Source organism: Schistocerca piceifrons, chromosome 2, assembly GCF_021461385.2.
Source record: "Schistocerca piceifrons isolate TAMUIC-IGC-003096 chromosome 2, iqSchPice1.1, whole genome shotgun sequence".
NCBI classification, from domain to species: Eukaryota; Metazoa; Arthropoda; class Insecta; order Orthoptera; family Acrididae; genus Schistocerca; species Schistocerca piceifrons.
Window position 1 is genome coordinate 59140469 of NC_060139.1, and position 22237 is coordinate 59162705.

A 22237-nucleotide genomic window follows, 5' to 3' on the forward strand; every position below is an offset into this window, starting at 1 on the left:
CCTGCGGCACACCTGAAATCACTCTTACTTCGGAAGACTTCTCTCCATTGAGAATGACATGCTGCGTTCTGTTATCTAGTTAGTATATAGCTTTCGTATATGAATATTGTTGACTATTTAGAAGTAAGGGGACACTCTACTTAGATTTTCAAACGGCAGTCGTGGCTATTTGCAGTATGCGATTGTACTATAGTAAATCTCTGTATCTGTCCAATATCCACTCAGCTGTTGTATCAACTGACTATACAGTACAGGTTGTCAGCTATTTCATTGAATTTTCGTGATAGCGTACTTCACTGTAGTGCCAGTTTATTTTTTGCCTCGTACGTAGCAACATGTGCCCCGTAGGGACCAGCGGGCGATTCACGGATCAGGCGGCCTTAAACCTTCGCCCCGAACGACTCAAGTCACGGTATAGAAGAACGACGGTCATAAATCTAGCTAATACTGTAGTTACGCGTGGCATCATACTTGTTCATACCGTACGGCAGCCGAATAAGAAATGAGATCGTACACACAATCAAATTGTACCGTATATTTTGCGTCTACGTGTAAAATTTTCTACGACAAGGCTCCGAACCGGCTCACTACGAATCCCTTCCCTTCCTTCGACCCGCTCAATCATCGGCAAGGAAGGCCGCTCGATTCATCACGGCTATGACACGTATCGTTCCCCAGAGCTGAAGACTTGTAAGATTTCCCGCAGCCAATACGCTGGCACAACACGGAAGACGCCCGAGGCTCGCGCGGCAGTCCACTGCGCACGCGCAGTCTGCGGCCGCTGCGCCACCTGCTCCCCCCCCCCCCCCCCCCCCCCTCCTGCACCCGCTGTTTCGCGCAGTTCCCTCCGCGCGCCCCGGCAGTTACTGTGTTGTCGGAAACGCGCGCACGCCGCAGCGTTCATCCATCACCCACCCTAACGATCGGTGTGACAGCCGCCGTAATGCGTTCGGGGCGATCTATTATCCCAGAATCCTGGAATCACTCTTGAGGCTCCAGCAGTGACAGTCAAACAGCTGCTATCGCCGGCCAGCAGAAAGTAACCAGCCGATACTTATTACATGGAAGATACGTTCGAAATGCATCCTCTGCTTTCTTCGCGATTTCCCTTTAACTGTGCACCGTCTCTAGGGATGGTAACATGTGCTGGAGGAAGGTTAAAGTATTCGTCAATACGTACGTGGGATGTATAATAATCGTCAAAACTGACATAGATGAACGTCTATGGTAATAGAAGCAAACTCGTTCCATTAAACATGGGTGTGGTTATGAACTTCCACTGACTTCAGCACGAAATATTGCCCAAGGTACTACAAACATATTTGGAATGCTAACTTTTCGATTAAATCCCCATCTAATTGGCCTCTAATTTCACCCATGGAACGTGGTTGAGGAATGGGTTGATGCGTGATTGGCAAAAGGTGACATCTATTGCACCAATATGGTCTAAAATGGATAGATCGTGCAGGTCCTGTATTCTGGCATTCAACATCACTGATCTCAATCCTATGGATTCTTCTGTTGAGGGGTCATTTCAGAAGTGAAACATACAACAGTTCCGCCGACACTGGACGTCGTATGAAAGAAGGGGTGAGCAGTACTTGTTTTGGCCGACTCCATCTACAAAGAGCAAAATCGAAATTGTAAATATGTGCCGAACCGTCAGAGATAATGCACCTGGCAATTCTCAGGGAGGACAGCCGGTACATTCTGCAGTACAACGTGAAGTCTATGACGGAGACTGCTTTGTGCCAAAGTTAGTTATTCCACGTGCTATTCCATTCTCGGAGAAGCGAGGGATACGTTTCAGTATGAGCTCAAATTTCTCTTATCTTAATCTCATGATCGTTACGCAACGTACACTGATGAGCCAAAACGTTATGATCACTGCCCATCCGGCCGGTGTGGCCGAGCGGTTCTAGGCGCTTCAGTCTGGAACCGCGCGACCGCTACGGTAGCAGGTTGGAACCCTGTCTCGAGCATAGATGTGTGTTATATCCTTAGGTTAGTTAGGTTTAAGTAGCTCTAAGTTATAGAGGACTGATGACCTCAGATGTTAAGCTCCATAGAGCTCAGAGCCATTTGAACCATTTTAACGTGACGCAGTAAGGAAAGAATGTAAGTGGAAGAGAGGCGAATGGGCAGTCATTATAGTGAAGATACGGGCTGCCGCAATTGCGAAAATCCGCAGATATACGAATAAGTGGTTTTGACAAAGGGCACATTGCGATGGCGCTGCAGCTGGAAACGACAATCTCTGAAACGGCGAAGCTGTTCGCCCGTGGGGGTACTGCTGTCGTGAGCACACATGGAAAATGATTGAAGGATTGTGAAATAACTAGTGGGCCATATGGTGTTCGACGACCGCGTCTCATCGCAAAACGTAGAGGTCGGAGGATCCACCACTGTGTAATCCAGGACAGGCAACGATCTGTGGTAGATCTGACGACGGAGTATAACGCCGGTGAAGGCACAAGTGTTTCGGAGCACACCGTTCAAAGGACATTGTTGAACATGGAGTCTCACATTGCACGACCCCTGTGTGTTCCTGTGTTGACCCACGACGTCGTGGACACAGCGTCATGAGTTTTCATCGTGGATCTATAAAAACGTGTCGCCTATCGACTGAATCGCAATTCTTGTTACACCAGGTCGATAGTAGGTCCTTAGAGGTTGTCATCCAGGTGAATGGCTGCACGAAACATGCACCGCGTCACGCACGAAACATGCACCGCGTCACACATGCAGACTGGCGAGGGCAGAATTATGCTATGGGGTACACTGAGTTGGGCTTCCGAGGGATCTGTGGTGGTAATCGAAGGCATCGTGGCAGCTGGCCACCTGAATCGCTTCATGCTTGAAGTCTCTCCCTTTGGCGATAACATCTTCTAGCAGGATAATTGTCCGTGTTTCAAGGTCAGAATCGTGCTGCAGTGGTTTGAGGGACATTATAGGGAACTCACAAAGATGTCTTGCCCAAGTAATGTACCCGATCTGTACCCATTGGAGCATATATCGGGCGCCAGCTGCGTGCCTGTAGACCACCATACGGTAATTTTCGGGAATTGCTTGACCTGTGCATGGACATCAGGTGCCACATTGTTCTGAAATCCTATCAAGAATTTGTAGAATCCGTGCCAAACAGAATTTCTTTTCTACTGTGTTTGAAAAGTACAACAACACCCAATTAAAAAGGTTATCAAAATGTTTTGGCTCAACGGCATATATTAGTACGATGGTGGATGCCGGATTGTTGCCCAGTGTACCTCGATAACCAGTTAACGAAACGTGTAGTCTCCGGTACGTTACCAAACTCCCAATCATGTTTTAGCCACATTTTCTCCTATTTTTCCCTTTTTCTGTATGCCTCCTCTAGCAGGAAGCAACATGAACTACTTTATCTGTACACGTTTGAGATAGATGATTCTACTGAAGAGAAATTAATTGCCAGAGTATATGGTGGTGATGAGTATAATTGGCTGTGAAGAGCCCACTACATTAAAGGAATACCACGAATGGTTGATGGTATTGACATCGGCATTAGACTGTTTGCCGATGATGCTGTAGTCTACAGGAAAGTAGTATCACACGAAGTTGTGAACAAATCAGTGAGGATTTTCAGAAAATAAATGCGTGGTGTAATGACTGGCAGTTATCTCTCAATATTAGTAAGTGTAACCTACTGCGTATAACAATGCGAAAATGCCCATTAATGTATGAGTAGAAAATAAATGATCAGTCTTTGGAAGCGGTAACATCTGTCAAGTATCTGGGTGTGACTATTTGAAATGATCTGAAATGGAATGATCAGATTAGACAAGTAACGGGCAAGGTGAACTCTAGATTGCGGTTTATTGGTAGAATCCTGAAGCGATGCAGTCCTTCAACAAAGGAAATTGCTTGCAATACGTTAGTTCGTCCAGTCTTAGAGTACTGTTCGTCTGTATGGGACACTTACCAGTTGGGTCTGATTCAAGAGATTGAGAAGGTCCAAAGAAAAGCGGAAAGATTTGTGAAGTACATTTAGCCATCGCGAGAGCGTTACAAATCTCATAGAAAGTTTGAAGTGGGACACACTTGCAGATAGACGACGCGCTAACTGAAGGAGCTGCTCACTAAATTCCGAAATCCGATCTTCGCCGAGGATGTAGAGCATATATTATTACCACCAACTTTCAAATCTCGCAATGATCACCGTTCAAAGGTAAGGGAAATTAGAAATTAGAGCTCGTACTGAGGCTTTTCCCTCGCCCGATCCGCGAGTGGAAAAAAGGGGGGAAATATGACTTTGGGGCGAATTGCGCCCTCCGCCACACACCGCTTGGTGGCTAGCGGAGTATATATGAAGGGATTATTTCAATACTAGTACAAGTCCGTTTTTGTTCATTGTGAGATGCAGAGTCCGAAAGTTAAATGAGCGCTGAAAAATCTGCAGTTGAGATGCCAGAAATATTCAAGCATATGGATTCCTGCTAGAGATGAACCTTTCTTTCCGTTTGTTTGGATCATTAATTCCAGAAGCATTTTAGGCAGAAAAGTGGAGGTAATGGACTTGTACCACTATTGAAATAAGCCCTTCATATGTAAATGTGTTCTAGTACTCGTTGCGGTCGTCTTCGCCGATACTGTTAATGTGGGACTGTCACTTGGTTGTTGTTTACACGCATTGCGGGATTCGCCGGTATCATGCAGTCTTCCAGAACACGACGTAACAGCGTGCAGACCATATGGCTAATGTTATCTGTTCACTGCCCACCCCATGTGTCAGCATGATGGACGTGCGACGTTAGAAGAGATGATGTACATTAGACGTGATTGATAAAGATTGATTCTCGCTGCTAGTCAAGGGAAAGTTACTGAACTGAAGGGAATGTCACCCTCAAACTGCGGTGTGTTCACACTGACTGGGACGTCAATATAACATCACAGGGTGGCTTAACCCAGCATAAATGGTGAAAGTGAGATTATGAGATACCTTCCCCTGGTAAAAAGTCGCAGAATACTTCAGAGGTGGTGGGTTGAATGAATCGTATCAGACATTACTAAACGAACTAGAGACGATATCAGAATTTAGTAACGGGCAAAGAAAAATTCATAACCGATTTTCTTGAAGAAGACTGTGTGCTAACTTTTTCACTCTGCAGAGAAGTGAGAGAATGGGATAAGTGTAGTCCAAATATCACAAAACATTAACATATATGTAATCGACAAGATAGATACGCATAAACACATCAGACGATATTAAAGGAAATCCATAGCGCCTTTTCACAATATTTATTTGTGTTGTTTCCTTTTTAAGTACTAATAACTATAAAACAGCTGTATTTTTCTCCTTCAAGAGAGATGACTGTTTCACTGTTAAAAAGTTTATTCTTTAAAGAAAGATGTTTCATTTACTTATGTTCCTCTTATTTAATCGCAGTGTAGTTGTTTCTTTGACTAGGTATATTAAAAGGTAAATAATCTTTTGTCAGGTATGTGGCCACTTTTTGTGTAAAATAATTTAGATCCTTGTGGAATCACAAAAATGAAATAATAAGAGAAAGGGCTTATTCCGTGTTGCTGTTAATACTGCATAACAACATACTACTGAAACTATTTTCATGTGTACTAAGGAATCCTACAAGGACCTTCAATGAACGTAAACGATAGTGAAACAACAACATTTTTTGGTAACCGCAGAGGCTGTATTTTACATGTACCTCAAAATAAAAGAACGATAAGAAGACACAAAGTACCAAATCTAGTACTGTAAAATGAGAATGTCGGAGAATGTTTTACTCTTGCATATTATACCATTTCTGGAGACCAGAATCTCTTCTGTAGGAATCAACATGGTTCCGAAAACAACGTTCTTGTGAAATGCAGCTCACTCTGTTCTTCCACTAGATCCAGAAATGGGAGGTACAGGACCCTAGGTAGATGCCGTGTTCCTTGACTTGAAGGAGGCGTTCAGTGCAGTAGTGCACTGCTACCTAATGAACAAAAAACGAGCACACGGCACACGAGACCAACTGTGTGACTTCGCTTAGTATTTTTAGCCAACAGAACACGGCAGGTCATTCTAAATGGAGACAAGTCTTCAGACGTTAAAGTGATGTCGGCCGTGCCCCAGGCGTGTTATAGGAGCATTATTTTTTACAATATATATAAAAGACGTAGTAGATAACGTCTGATGTTTTATGAGGCTTTTCGCAGATGGTGCTGTTGTACACAAAGAAATCGCCACACTAGAAAATTGTAGCGAAATGCAGAGGATCGAGCCTAGGTGCAGGAAGAAGCAATTGACTCTCAAGATGAACAAGCGTAATACGTAGGCAGAAAGACCCTTTACTGTATGATTACACTATTGCAGAACAATCACTGGAAGCAGCTGCTTACATAAAATAACTAGGACTATGTGGACTGAGTGATCTGATGTGGAACAACCACCTAAAATTTATCACGAGTAAGGCAGATGCCAGACTGAGATTCATTGGGCGAAACCTCAGGAAACGAAGTACATCAACATAAGAAGCAGCTTCGCAACTCTCTCTCGACCAATACCTGAATATTTCTCGACAGTCTGGAATCCATGTCAGATAGGATGGATAGAGGAAATAGAGAAGATCCAAAAAAGAGCAGCACATTTTGTTTCAGCTTCATTTAGTGAGGGTGAAAGCTTCACGGAGATGGTTAGTCAGCTTTAGTGACAGACGCTGCAGTAGACGCATTCTGTTTCACGGAGTGGTCTAGTGTTAAAATTCCGAGAGCGTGCGTTTCTAGAAGAGTCAACCAATATGTTGCTTACTTCTACGTATATCCCGTGAAGAGACGGTGAAATAATTGGGGAGATTCGAGTCCACCTGCAGGCCTACCAGCAATCCTGCGAATCATACGCTACTGGAACAGGAAAAGGGGGAACTGCCAGTGGTCCACAGAGTACCCTCCGCCACACACCATAAGGTGGCTTGCTCTGTACAGACGTAGAAGTAGATGTAGATGCAGAAATGTCGTGGCGAGAACAGGCTAATTTCCAATACAAGAAGGCAACGTCACTGTTCCTCCACCAACGTCAACATCAAAATTATCTACGGGAGAATCCTTGACGTTCATGTTTCATTCTGTCCTCATGTAGATCGCTTTCCAATTGACGTAACTAAACATGAAAACATTCCACAATGCAATTCAGATGGTAACGTTCAACGTGACGGGGCGGAACGGAACATCAACGCCATTAATTCGCGGGAAGCCATGATCACTCATGTTACAGAACTGGATTTTGCAATTTCGTGTTTCCTTAGTCTTTATTTTATTATCTGCATTGTCTTCGATCCACACTGTATACTTTCCAGCGAGACTGATATTTTCTCCTTTGAATGTTCTTTCACAAAAAAGGTGAGAAATCTGAAAGGGAAAAATATTTAGGTTTTACGATGCATAGACAATGAAAAAGCCTACACTGTGTGTAAATAAAAACGTTAATTTATTACACAGTTTTCTAGACATAATAATTAACAGCAAGCAAAGCTCTTTAGAAAAAGAAAAGGTTAATTTTTTGACGTTATTTGGTACTTAGAACGAAAAAAGGACACAGTGGATATGACAAAAAGACTGTGCGAATTGCCTTCTGTTTTTAGTTTGATGTGTATCTCTTTATGTATTTTCTTTAGCAAATAATTGTCGAAATATGACAGGTTTTCGTATTTTTTTCTCTTCTCAGCAGTTTACCATTCACACTTTGCTAAGAATATCTGTTGCGAACATAGACATAGGCATCCGAAAGGGGGGAGGGGGTTAGTGGGTTGAGGACAGAGCAAGAGGGTACATTTTCCCCATCCTGAAATTTGGGAGTATCAACTCTTTAGTAATTACAAGCCTCTCGCACATTTGTAACAGTGATCGTCTGCGACGGCAGTAAATCACAGATTTAGCATTGCAGTAAGCTTTGGGAAATGCTGTAGCTTTATCGATCACCATGTAACTTAGGTATGTTTGGTTCTCGCTCTATCAGAGTAAAATGCAGGCGGCGGGTTCGAATCTGCCTTGAAGTCCACTTCGGGGAGTATAAACCCGGATTTTTATGTGAATTATTTCTGACACATTTTAATTTCCTTTCGTAGATCATACTTATTTTTACAAATTTCAGCATCAACCTAAGGCCACTGTTAAATAAATAAAAACACTTTTCTAAAGAACTTGTTGAAGATCTTACATTTTATCATAAGAAGCAAGTAACTCCAGATCATTAAGTCAAAAACATGTCATTCGCATTGGTATTAATAACATAAAAATGAAGTACTTTGCATTTACTAATGAAATATGCACACTAGTTACATATCAAACTAATCTACATGAGAAATAATGAGCAGATACCTGTCAACTGCTGTGTGGTTCCTATCTGCTACACTGTAACAGCTATACTTGTACAAAAAACGGAAGTTTTAGAATATTGGCCCGTTTTGAATAAATTTCTGGGGAATCCCACTGTTAGGAATACTACTTTGGCCAGTTATCAGTTTTTTGATGCTAGTTAAATGTGAAAGTGTATTCAGACTTCTTGCATCACTGATGGTATTCCATAACGTCTTTGTTGGTACTGGGCTACGCAAAGTGACATCGTGGTGACGTTCCGTCTAGCGTGAACACACTGCGGTTTGACGGCGACGTCGCCTTTCGTTCCGTTTCGTAATGTGTATTATGAATCGACTTTAAGTGTGTTCTGCGATGATGTTTCAAAGACGATAAAAGAAAGCTCCACAACACGGGTATTGTACGAGTATTATGTGCACAACTGGAACCACGAAAATCACGTGAAAATCGGCATTATCTGAGATGGGCAGTGGCCGTCTAGTTAAAGTGGCTCCTTGGTTCACGCTGCGCGCTGTGATTACCCCGTAGACACTACTCGGCGATTTAATTACTGCGCCGGCCGGTGTGGCCGTGCGGTCTAGGCGCTTCAGTCTGGAACCGCGTGACCGCTCCGGTCGCAGGTTCGAATCCTGCCTCGGGCATGGATGTGTGTGATGTCCTTAGGTTAGTTAGGTGTAAGTAATTCTAAGTTCTAGGGGACTGATGACCACAGCAGTTGAGTCCCATAGTGCTCAGAGCCATTTAAACCATTTTTTAATTAGTGCTGTCCAATGGCTCAACGTGGACCTCAAATCGAACTGTTAACAGGGTGAATACTCCGGCCATTTCCCGGGGCTGGGTGTGAAACTAATGGTAGTTACCCCCACACTTGTCTACAGACAGACTGGCTCAAAGCCAAAATATATAAATAAATGCAACAGCTGTTTTTACTACGAGATCTGAAAAGTGAAATGTAGGGGTTTGGTGCAAGTACAGGCAATTCGGGAAAATAGATAGAAAAAAATTCAAACTACCTCACTGACAGAGAAAGAAATTAGATACGGCCTTATTGAAGGAATTCTCGCCATACTTGCATGAGAAGACTCGGGGAAACCACGCAAACACATACAGCATTGTATGGTGAGGACTAAGCCGCCAAGTTTGACGCCGTGTTCCTTGACCTCCGGGAGGCATTCGATTCTGTCCTGCAGCGTTGTTTCGTGAACAAATTACGAGCTTACGGAGTATCGGGTCACATTTGTGACCGAATTCAGGACGCATAGTTAGAGTGTAACACTCCGTTCTCAATGAAACAAAATCGGCAGACGTAAAGGAATCCTCGGGGTACGGCAAGCGAGTATTGTAGGACTGTAACTGTTTAAAATTTGTGTTAATGGCGTAGTGGATATTACTGGAGGTTCCATAAGAGTATTCGATGAAGAAGCAGTGATATATAGGAAGCCTAGTACACCACGAGATTGTAGCGAAATGCAGGGAGACTTGCTGAGGACTGACAGTTGGTCCAGGGACAGGATATAAAAAAAGAAAATTTAACGTATTGTACATATGTAGATGAAGAAAGTCAATTCTGTTACATGATACTATTGGCAGCCTATCTCCGTTCGCAGTTAATTACCGTAAAATACCTTGAAGTAACCATCCGGTAAGACAGAAACTGGGATGACGACCTAAAACACGTAGTAGGAAAAACAGATTTCGAACTGAGATTCGTTGGGACAATCTTAAGACAATGTAATTTGTTCAACAAATAAATGGTTTACAAAACGCTGGGGCCCTCACCCAGCAGGGCTAGTAGAGGAGACAGAAAATATCCATCGAACCCGGCGGGTTTCATCGCGGAATCTTTTACGTGCTCGCTGTGACAGCGTTACAGAGATACCAAACAAACTCCACTGACAGACTCAACAAGTGAGGCGTTATACCTCGCAGAGAGGTTTTCTGATGAAATTCGGGGAGTGCATGTTCCAAGAGTGTCGGTCAAATTTTATTTGCTTCCTCACACGTCTCGCGAAAAAAAAAAAAAAAATGGTTCAAATGGCTCTGAGCATTGTGCGACTTAACTTCTGAGGTCATCAGTCGCGTAGAACTTAGAACTAATTAAACCTAACTAACCTAAGGACATCATACACATCCAAGCTCGAGGCAGGATTCGAACCTGCGACCGCAGCGGTCGCTCGGTTCCAGACTGTAGCGGCTAGAACCGCACCGCCACTCCGGCCGGCCGTCTCGCGAAATGATCATGACAATAAAATCAAAGAAATTAGAGCTCATACGGTGGCTTGTTGACAGTCGTCCTTCCCAAGTACCCTACGCGAAGATGCAACGTAGACTGAACAAGTACATAAGACACTATGAAAAACGTTACCGGTGGAATGGCTAATGGATAAAGATTAAAAGCATCATTGCTTTTAAATTCCTTTTTTCTACGTGATTAAGAAGATACTCGCCACCGGACCTAAAGCAAACACTAGATTTGAAGCAGATATCATCTTCCTGCAATAGACGACTAAAAATTATTTTTATCTCAGCTATGATACATAAAAGCGAGACATATCAAATATGAATATGTAAAAACTTTCCAAAGACCAAACTTTATATGTGTGAAGATCGACAAGTTAGTGCATTTTGATTTCATAAATCTAGTTCTTAGCAATACAGACTCCAATATTTGAACCTCAAATTATTTGCGAGCATTCGATGCATAATACTTACGCTACGAGTGAGACTAAATGCTATTACTTACAGGGAAGTAACACTGAATTAAATCCAAATGTAAGTAGTCGATAAAAATACTTCTTTAGCTATATTAATTAGCAGTATTTTTCAACATACGTACTTACTGATATTGCAACCAACGAGCTGATACAATTTTCACTTAGAACTAGAATATTACGATTTTACTACAGTCTGTATAGTAGTTAGAAAACTGAGCAGCTGCTATGCTTAAATACCACAAGGACCACCACTCCATGACGTCAAAAAGCAATGACTAAGGGGCTTTTCCTGCACGCACAGTAACAAGATCTGCTTTGCGGTGGGTCTGATAACAGACTTTGGATAGTATCCGCAGGATCTGCCTTCTTTCCGTTTTGGTCCTCGTTTGCATACATATAGCCTTGAATCGTCTTACAAACTCAACAAATATTCTGCAATTCTAAAACAATGAATCATCACAGTCATGCTGAAAATTGATTGTTCCTGTCTCAGTATTATAGTTTACGTTTTTACCGAGCTGTCGTCCGTGTTTATTCCAAACCATGTCAGTGTACGTACGCTCTTCCGTCTCCTGTCCCAGTCCCTAGTTTGTCTTGGAGTTCGAGATCAATTGAGTAGAATGCTGTTGTCCATTCAGTTAACTGTCAGTTTCAGGAGTTTACAAGTGTGTGTTACTTTCTTTTGAGCTTATACGTAGTTCTGAGTACATCTTAGGATTTACAATGAGCATTCAATAAATAACGCGACACATTTTCGATTGACAAAATGCGGAATTTGTTGTTTGACATCGTGGAATATTCCCGCTTCAGGCCCTATAGTTCCATGAAGTTCCGGTAGGTGGCCGGCGCTATACATGGCGTTAAAACTGCAGTCTATAACGGAGCTGTGTTCCAAAGAGAGAGCTGTGTTGAGCTTCTAATGTCGGAAAAACAGAGCGTCGCAGATGCTGAAATGGCACTGAGAGGAATTGCTTGCGCGTTATGAGGCTGATCCTGACAATTTTTTGTCGAACATCGTCACAGGCCATGAAACGTGGGTTCATCACCTCTAACCGGAAAGAAAACGGGATCCATGAAGTGACGCCACACCACCTCTCCTCCGAAGACAAAGTTTAAATCCACGACCTCAGCCATGACGACGATCTTGTGGGACTCTAAAGGGGTTATTCTGTTTGATGTCCTCCCTCATAGTACAACAACCAACTCTGAAGCGTATTGTGCTATATATATATCTTTGAATTACAAAATACTAATAATAAAAAAAAGATTGCATGGCGCGAGATTCGAACCGGCGACCTTCGAATTACGAACCCGAGCGCTTACCGCTGCGCCACGACGGTGTAGAAAATTAGAAATCGTAGAGAGTATTTCACCGCAACGGTTTCTTTTAACTGTCGATTTTTTCGACAACGGCTGCGAAGTGCATCTTGGTGCTTTGCCGCATTATACCTGTGGCCATGAGCTTTCATTATGCGCAGTTTGAATCGAATCTGAATTTCACAATTGGCGGCCACCCCTTGTCAGTCAGTTAATTCATGGGAAAAGGTTTCCGACGTGATTATGGATTCACGACTGGAGTTTGCCCACTTTAAACGCGTAATGATAGCCGGATTCCATTTCAGATATCATCAGGGAATTCAATATTCGAAGATTCACAGTGTCAAGAATGCGCCGAGAATGCGAACTTTCAGGCATTACCTCTCACCACGGACATCGCACTGACCGGCGGCCTTTATTAACGACCACCAGCAGCGGCGTCTGCTCAGAGTTGTCACTGCTAACAAAGCAATATTGCATGAAATAAGCGCAGAGATTACTGTAGGACGTACGACGAACGTACCCCTTAGCACAATGCGGCGAATTTGGCGTTAATGGGCTACGGCGGCAGTCGACCAACGCGAGAGCCTTTGCTAACAGTACAACATCGCCTGCACCGCCTCTCCTGGGCTCGTGACCGTATTGATTAGACTGTTGGCGACAGAAAAACCGTGGCCTGGTCACATGATTCCCGATTCCAGTTGGTAAGAGCTGAGTGTAGGATTCGAATGTGGCGCAGACCCCACGAAGCCATGGAGCCAAGTAGTTAACAAGAGACTGTGAAAGCTAGTAGCGGCTCCACAAAGGTGTGGGATGTGTTTGCATGAAATGGACTGTGCCCTGTGGTTCAGCTGAACCGATCATTAACTGTAAATGGTCTTGTTCGGCTACTTGGAGACAGTTTGCAGCCATTCACGGACTTCATATACCCAAATAAAAATGGATTTTTTGTGGATGACAGTGTGTCATGTAACTGGGCCTCAGTTGCTCGCAATTGGCTTGAAGAACATTCTGGACAATTCAAGCGAATGATTTGGTCACCATGATCGTCCGACTTAAATCCCATAGAAAATTTATGGGACGCAATCGAGAGGTCAGTTGGTGCACAAAATCATGTACTGGCAACGCTTCCACAATTATGGAAGACTACAGAGGCAGTATAGCACAATATTTCTGCAAGGGACTCCCAACGACTTTTTGAATCCATGGCCATTCGATTTGCTGCAGTACACCGGGAAAAAGGATGCCTGACACGATATTATGACCTATCCCATGACTCTTGTCACCTCAGATGGTGCACTCGCAAAATACCACAGGTTACAACGCCATCCATGTAAGGCCGCCCATCTTCCAAAAACACAGATACTGGACAGTAACTGATTGAAGCTGTGGAGTGTGGCCTGCCGAATTCCGATTATGCCTCTTGTCAAGCGATGAAAGGCTAAGAGTCCACCCAACGCAATGAAGTGTTTAATCGGCAGTGGAGAAGAGAAAACAAGAAATCGACCATAGACATCGTTTGTTCGGACACGACCCTCAACAGCCAAGACTGAGGTCAAGAAAAAGCTTCCTACAGATAACTACGGCAATTCGTTCATCTCCTAGAACTCGCAGAGAGGAGCTTTGGCGAGACTCTCTAGCTGAAGACAATCACATAACGGCCAAGGAGGAAATCTGCCAGTCTGCAGGAACCTACCGGCTGCATGCACTATCTGTCACCTTCCTGCAGCCAGCGAAACTGCTGTGATAACCGCCGAATACTGGGCCCGTCAAAAAATATAATCATCTTGCTGCTTGTTTATCTGCTGCTTGTTTGTATGTATTATTGAATCTGTGTCATAAATACTGATGTACATATTTAAATTTGCAAATTTGTTATGGGAATCAATACTTACTAGTTTTTGTAATTATTTCAAGTCTGGAGTCGAGAAATAAATAAAATCGGTAGTGTCAGGAGGGTTTAGTTCAGGGGTGCTTCTGCGGTGTTTTTGGAGGTGTTTTTCGTATCATGACTGGGATTAAGTCATTAAGGTTAGCGTGTAATGGAGCAGGATGCGTATTTTAACATTATCGATGAGCAAATGTTGCACTTTCTTCTACATCTGTATGATGAGTGTACTATGGACATTCCTGTCGACCAAGATGAGACTCACTATGATCACAGGGCTACACATATACATCGCTGGTTTGATGAATACTCAGGACCTCTATTACCCTCAACTGACTTGCTAAATCATCTGATGGAGTAGAGTACCTCTGTAGCTGTCAGCGTAAGCTCATCCCTGATAGTTGTAGGTACGCGGGACTACCACAACCAGAAACGTAGCGCGATTATCTAAACGTTTCTATGACAACGCCTCACTGTTGTCAGAACTCTATAGACAGCTATTGTTTCCGTCTGCAGCCGTTAGTGCTTCGTAGCTGAAAGCTGGCAACAGAAAGCTTACAAGGAGACGGCACGACCGTGGGGTCAGGGACTTGTCCTAAGTTTTGTGTGGTGAAAGAGGACCCCTAAAACCTCACGTGGTTAAAATATTAGGACGCACTACTCGGAAAATCCCGGGAAAAATCGATCCAAAGTTTCTTAGGTGCCGTATGAGTATAAAGTGTTAGTCCATTCTCAAGTCGCCCTTTGGCCTACACGGTTAGCGCTCGGACCCTTACGCCAGATGTCTCGGGTTCGATTCCTCCTCCCGCACATTTTTTCTTCTGTTGCTTGCAAAATTGCAGCGCATTGTTACAGGAGAATCGTGAAATTAATTCCCGGGAAGATTCTATAAAAATTCATTCTATAATTCACCATCAATCATCGTCACCAATATTCCGAGATATGATTCAATATTCCTGGTTTGCCTCAAAATTATCAGAAACTCAAAACATTTTCGTAAAGGTTAATGGGGTATGTTTTTGTACAGATTTATTGCAAACGCCCTGTGATTGTAAAAAATCCGCTTTTATATGTTGCGCAAGATGTCGCAAAAACTATTGCTTTGTTTGTTTTTACGATAATTATCACTGCGATTCTTGTTTATAATTATTATATGTATAAAAATTGAATGTTTCCCAATCGACTTTGTTATTCTGATTAAAAACCCAATGTTTTTTCCTCATAAACTTTACAATGAAAAACGGAAAACCCATCCCCATGAATTGTGTTGTTGGACATAAAGAAAATAATTTTTATTCAATAATGTAACTAATTTGTTAAAGATAATGTAGGTTTGGGAAACTTTCTGAATAATTGGTGGAATAATAAAAGAAAATGAAACAGAAGAAAAAAAAGTTCCAGAGAAGGATATCGAACCCGAGACGTCTGGCGTAATAGTCCGAGCCCTAAACATCTAGAACAGACGGCGGCTCGGTAATTCACTAACATTTTATACTCATATGACACCTAAGAAACTTTGGATCGATTTTTCCCGGGATTTTCCGAGTAGTACGTCCTAATACTTTAACCACGTGAGGTGTTATGGGTCCTCTTTCACCACACAAAATTTCGAACAAATCCCCGACCCCACGGTCGTGCCGTCTCCTTGTTAGACTATATCGACTGTAGGTGTACTTGGAATACACGATGTAACGTAGCACTTAGCATCCCTGCAATCTGGTATCTCTATGCGATCTGATCAGCACTTAGTGGCTTCAGGTGAGGACGGCATACCAGAAGATACTATTAGATTCTACTCCTCGTCGAACTGAGTCCATTACCAAGACTAGAGGTGGGGGTCATACAATATTAGCGTCGTGTCTTCGAGGGGTGCTAATTCTTAGTCCGTTGTGCTTGCTGTGTGCGTGCTACTCTGAGATGAAAATATTAATAGGTAACTCGAAATCGTGGCGGTGCACTCCCGACCACTCAGAATGATAGCCATAAAGAATAAAATATAACTGCGATGCTAGGCAGTGTGGCGTGGAGATGCACGAATTGTGCTTCTGGGCCGGTGACCTGGTTACTGTGCGGGCGGCAGTTAGGACCTCGGCTAGCGGTTACGGGAAAGGGGGGGGGGCGGCCTGGCCGGTTCTCACTGTGGCGGCTTGCGGCGCCGTGCACGGGGCAGGGCGCCGTCGCGGGGGCGGTGCCGGAGGCGGAGGCGCCGGCGGCGGCGGCTGCGGGGGCGGCGCAGACGCTCCGGCGGTGGCAGACGCAGCGGCAGCTGTGGGGGCAGCTGAGGCGGCACTCACCCTTCTCGAGGGGCGCCCGCTTGTACTTCTCCAGCCGCTTCACCGCGATGGCCTCGAGGCGCACCCTGGCCGCCGGGTACTCCTTGAGCACGTCCCACATGTCCTTCTTGCTCAGCACGAACAGGTCGCTGTAGCCCACCGACCGGACCGACGCTGTCCGGCGGTTGCCTGCCGCACAAAAACAAAACACTGACAGCGGTTCGCAGACGCCGGAACGTTTGCAAACGTGTTGCCCGGCAAAAGCAAATGTGACCCAGTCTATTCTGTATCTGAAGTGACACTGCGTAATGTTGGGGCAACCTTCCCACGATATGACGATAGCAATAAAGTTTTAATCACAACTTCGAAATAATGAGGATACGTATTTATTTTTTACGAACTTCCAGCATGCTGGAATTTCTGCAGGTCAGCTACTTCTGTTAACCAGTATGACCAAAAACCAGTCCAAAGTTGCAAATTTCGCTTTTCTTTATTCACTCGATGATTAGTTTTGGGCTGGGACCCATTTTCAAATCATCGTAACATAGTCAAAAAAGATATTTTTGAAAATGCAAAAAAATGTAAAAAATCTGCAAATGAACAGATAAAGCGCATACAGATAAAGAAAAATGAAATTTACGATTATGGACCGCTTTTTCGTTGTACTAATTATTTTTTTGTTTCTTTACACCTATACATCTGCAGTTGTGGTGCACACTGAAATCCCTGACGCCACATTACCGTACGACACGCCGCTAGAGGAACCTAAACATAATGGCGCAACCCATCCCTACATTATCAGTGGGCTTAAAATTACAACTTTATAACTACTCCTCGTACAATCTCTTGTCTTTCTACACTCCTGGAAATTGAAATAAGAACACCGTGAATTCATTGTCCCAGGAAGGGGAAACTTTATTGACACATTCCTGGGGTCAGATACATCACATGATCACACTGACAGAACCACAGGCACATAGACACAGGCAACAGAGCATGCACAATGTCGGCACTAGTACAGTGTATATCCACCTTTCGCAGCAATGCTGGCTGCTATTCTCCCATGGAGACGATCGTAGAGATGCTGGATGTAGTCCTGTGGAACGGCTTGCCATGCCATTTCCACCTGGCGCCTCAGTTGGACCAGCGTTCGTGCTGGACGTGCAGACCGCGTGAGACGACGCTTCATCCAGTCCCAAACATGCTCAATGGGGGACAGATCCGGAGATCTTGCTGGCCAGGGTAGTTGACTTACACCGTCTAGAGCACGTTGGGTGGCACGGGATACATGCGGACGTGCATTGTCCTGTCGGAACAGCAAGTTCCCTTGCCGGTCTAGGAATGGTAGAACGATGGGTTCGATGACGGTTTGGATGTACAGTGCACTATTCAGTGTCCCCTCGACGATCACCAGTGGTGTACGGCCAGTGTAGGAGATCGCTCCCCACACCATGATGCCGGGTGTTGGCCCTGTGTGCCTCGGTCGTATGCAGTCCTGATTGTGGCGCTCACCTGCACGGCGCCAAACACGCATACGACCATCATTGGCACCAAGGCAGAGGCGACTCTCATCGCTGAAGACGACACGTCTCCATTCGTCCCTCCATTCACGCCTGTCGCGACACCACTGGAGGCGGGCTGCACGATGTTGGGGCGTGAGTGGAGGACGGCCTAACGGTGTGCGGGACCGTAGCCCAGCTTCATGGAGACGGTTGCGAATGGTCCTCGCCGATAGCCCAGGAGCCACAGTGTCCCTAATTTGCTGGGAAGTGGCGGTGCGGTCCCCTACGGCACTGCGTAGGATCCTACGGTCTTGGCGTGCATCCGCGCGTCGCTGCGGTCCGGTCCCAGGTCGACGGGCACGTGCACCTTCCGCCGACCACTGGCGACAACATCGATGTACTGTGGAGACCTCACGCCTCACGTGTTGAGCAATTCGGCGGTACGTCCACCCGGCCTCCCGCATGCACACTATACGCCCTCGCTCAAAGTCCGTCAACTGCACATACGGTTCACGTCCACGCTGTCGCGGCATGCTACCAGTGTTAAAGACTGCGATGGAGCTTCGTATGCCACGCCAAACTGGCTGACACTGATGGCGGCGGTGCACAAATGCTGCGCAGCTAGCGCCATTCGACGGCCAACACCGCGGTTCCTGGTGTGTCCGCTGTGCCGTGCGTGTGATCATTGCTTGTACAGCCCTCTCGCAGTGTCCGGAGCAAGTATGGTGGGTCTGACACACCGGTGTCAATGTGTTCCTTTTTCCATTTCCAGGAGTGTATAAAGGGTTTATTCTGGCTTTTATATAAATTTCCCTCTTCCTCTTACATGGGACTTTAGTTACCTTAGTTATCTATGGCTTACTTTTTTTTTAAATAGACTTTCTGGTCAACTTTTTACGATAGCCACTTTCAAATATTGACACAAATTTACTACGGGATAAATTAAATTTCACATTAGCATCTCTCTATGTACGAGAGCTATTCGGAAAGTAAGGTGCGATCGCTCGCGAAATGGAAACCACAATGAAATTCAAAAATATTTTGTTTGAAACAGTTTGCTACATCTTCGAGCTACTTCTCTATATAATCTCCGCTCCGACTTAGTCATGTAACGTAATGTTGTACCAACATTCCAATATTCTTGTCATACCAGGCAGCTGTCTGTGCTTTCCACTACTTCTCTATGCCGGTACTTTGCTGTTTATGCCAAAACGTTGTCTTCATAGACAGCGGTTCATCTGAGCAGAGACGAACGTCAGAGGAAGACAAGTCTGGGCTATATGGAGTGTGGTCAAAAATTCCTATAGAAAACGCTGAGTACATCCTCTTTGGTCCTGCAGTGTGCTGCTGGGGATTGTCATGAAGAAGGAAATGCATGACAGATACGTTTGGTGGGGTTGTATGAAATCCGGCGAATCATCACAATGGGCAATTAGTAGGGCAAAGCAGGTGCCAGTGCATTTTGTTAGTGCAGGCTGTCTACATGAGGGGCAAGTATGCACTCAGGGGCAAGCCTATTGTACTCCTTTGATTGACAGGTACTTAATCTATTGTTCTGTTAAGTAGTTTTCCATGTCACCCCATTGCTTTCTGATAGACAGGCACTTATCCTATTGTCCCCCTCCCCCAACCCCCCTCCCCCCCTTCGCTGCTACAGCTACACTTTCAGGTCTGACTTAATAGAATAGGCCCCATCTCACTCTTATCGATTTGATTGACTACTTAATTAAATTGATCAATTAATTAAACTCTCACACACTGGTAAACCCCCTCCTCTCCCCCCCCCCACCCCTCGAAAATGGTGGTAAGTTGAATTCCAGAATTCCATAAGTACAGTGCAACACACCACAGCTACCTCTGCTAACCTAACAAAGTGGTGGGAAAGAAAGGGCACTTGGGCTACCTCCACTAATCTAAGTCAGGTCGAGTCCTCTTCCCACCATGTCCTAGGACCAGGTGGCAGTTGGATGATTTAGTTTAGTGGAGGTAGCCCAACTGCCCTTTCTTTCCCACCACTTTCTTAGGTTAGTAGAGTTAGCTGTGGTGTGTTGCATTGTTCTGATGGAAGTTGAACTTACCACCATTTTCTGGGGGGGGGGGGGGGAAGGAGGGGTTTACAAATGGGTGAGAGGTTAATTAATTGATCAAGTTAATTAAGTTATCAATCAAATTGGTAAGAGTGGGATGGGGCCTATTCGAATAATGCAGACCTGAAAGTGTACCTGTAGCAGCGAGGGGGGGAGGGGGGGTTGGGGAGGGGGAGGGGGTGGGCAGACAATAGGACTAGTGTCTCTTTATCAAAAGGAAATGGGGTGACATGGAAAACTACTTAACAGAACAATCAAAGGAGAACAATAAGTTTGCCCCTGAATGCATACATGCCCCTGATGTAGGCAACCTATGCTAACAAAACCCACTAGCGCCTGCTTTGCCCTACAACTTGGGCAACTGTACTTGGTGGAAGACACCATATTGTAGGCATATTTATGTGCTCACCCTGTGGTCAGAACTGTAAAGAGCAACGTGTCGCAATCGACAGGCATACTACAGACACTGCCAAACACATCTGTGCAAAGCTTCATCGGTTTTCCTCTATCGTTTCCACTCGCGATGTATGGGACCTTACTTTGCGAATATTCGTATTATACCTAATCTCACAACACCTCCTGTAGCTTATAAAACAATATGTCCTGCTGTAATTAATAGCACTCACATGTATGAATGAACCCGAATCAGGTTTTCATAAATTCCGCCAGCTTCAGTAAGAGTAGTTTGAACCCACCGTAGTCTACAGATGGAGTTGGTCATGCATTTTAGCACCAAACAGTGTAGTCATCGATCCATTTATCCAAAGGAGCTGCATCTCTGAGAGGATGTGGTGGCAGGGGACTTGTGAATTAATTTGTAGTGGATTAAAATACATAAAGAACGGTCGGTATTAACTGGAATTTCGGACGGTATGCTTTCTGGATATTTGTCATACGGCTGTTGAGGTGGTTCATCTTCTAGTCTTGGCATGGCTGCAAATTTATTGTGAGATTCGAAAATGCTGCTAGCCTGGAAAACAGTAGGTGAAAATGGCGAAGAGGAGAATTTTGTATGGAAACACTACTAAAAATGTAAAACGCAGCGTGAAAGGAAGTGAAGACTGGAAAAATCGACCATCACAGCAGCCTAGTGAACTAGATTGAGAAGGCGTGCTACGAACTTAAGGATTAAAAATTCCTTTACATAAGTGATTGTTTAGAGAGTAGCATTGTATGTACGTGAAAAGTGGTGACAAAATTTGTAGACACGGAGAAAATAAAGCTTGTTGAATGTGTTGCTACGGAAGTATACTGAAGGTTAGATCGGTAGAGAGAGTAAATAATGTAGAATTACTGAATTGAAATGGGAAATAAAGGGCTTTATTAACTTTGTCTACTTCTACATCGAACTTTCTAGCATTTGTAGACTTGGAGAAAGCTTTTGACAATGCTGACTGGAATACTCTCTTTCAAATTCTGAAGGTGGCAGGGGTAAAATACAGGGAGCGATAGGATATTTACAATTTGTACAGAAACCAGATGGTAGTTATAAGAGTCGAGGGACATGAAAGAGAAGGAGTGGTTGGGAAGGGAGTGAGACAGGGGTGTAGTCTCTCCCCGATGTTATTCAATCTGTATATTGAGCAAGCAGTAAGGGAAACAAAAGACAAATTCGGAGTAGGTATTAAAATCCATGGAGAAGAAATAAAAACTTTAAGGTTCGCCGATGACATTGTAATTCTGTCAGAGACAGCAAAGAACTTGGAAGAGCAGTTGAACGGAATGGACAGTGTCTTGAAAGGAGGACATAAGATGGACATTAACAAAAGGGAAACGAGGATAATGGAATGCAGTCGAGTTAACTCGGGTGATGCTGAGGGAATTAGATTAGGAAATGAGACACTGAAAGTAGTAATGGAGTTTTGCTATTTGGGGAGCATAATAACTGATGATGGTCGAAGTAGAGAGGATATAAAATGTAGACTGGCAATGGCAAGGAAAGCGTTTCTGAAGAAGAGGAATTTGTTAACATCGAGTACAGATTTAAGTGTCAAGAAGTCGTTTCTGAAAGTATTTGTATGGAGTGTAGCCATGTATGGAAGTGAAACATGGACGATAAATAGTTTGGTCAAGAAGAGAATAGAAGCTTTCGAAATGTGGTGCT

General features: G+C 44.3%; 1 protein-coding gene across 1 annotated transcript in view; it reads right to left on the reverse strand.

The window, feature by feature from the left end:
* Nucleotides 1-22237, reverse strand: part of LOC124775147 (potassium/sodium hyperpolarization-activated cyclic nucleotide-gated channel 1) — a 1234094-nt gene that overhangs the window by 45048 nt on the left and 1166809 nt on the right. Inside the window, exon 13 of the mRNA XM_047249987.1 lies at nt 16566-16733. Coding sequence (XP_047105943.1) covers nt 16566-16733 — 168 coding nt within the window. The remainder of the gene's footprint in view (nt 1-16565; nt 16734-22237) is intronic.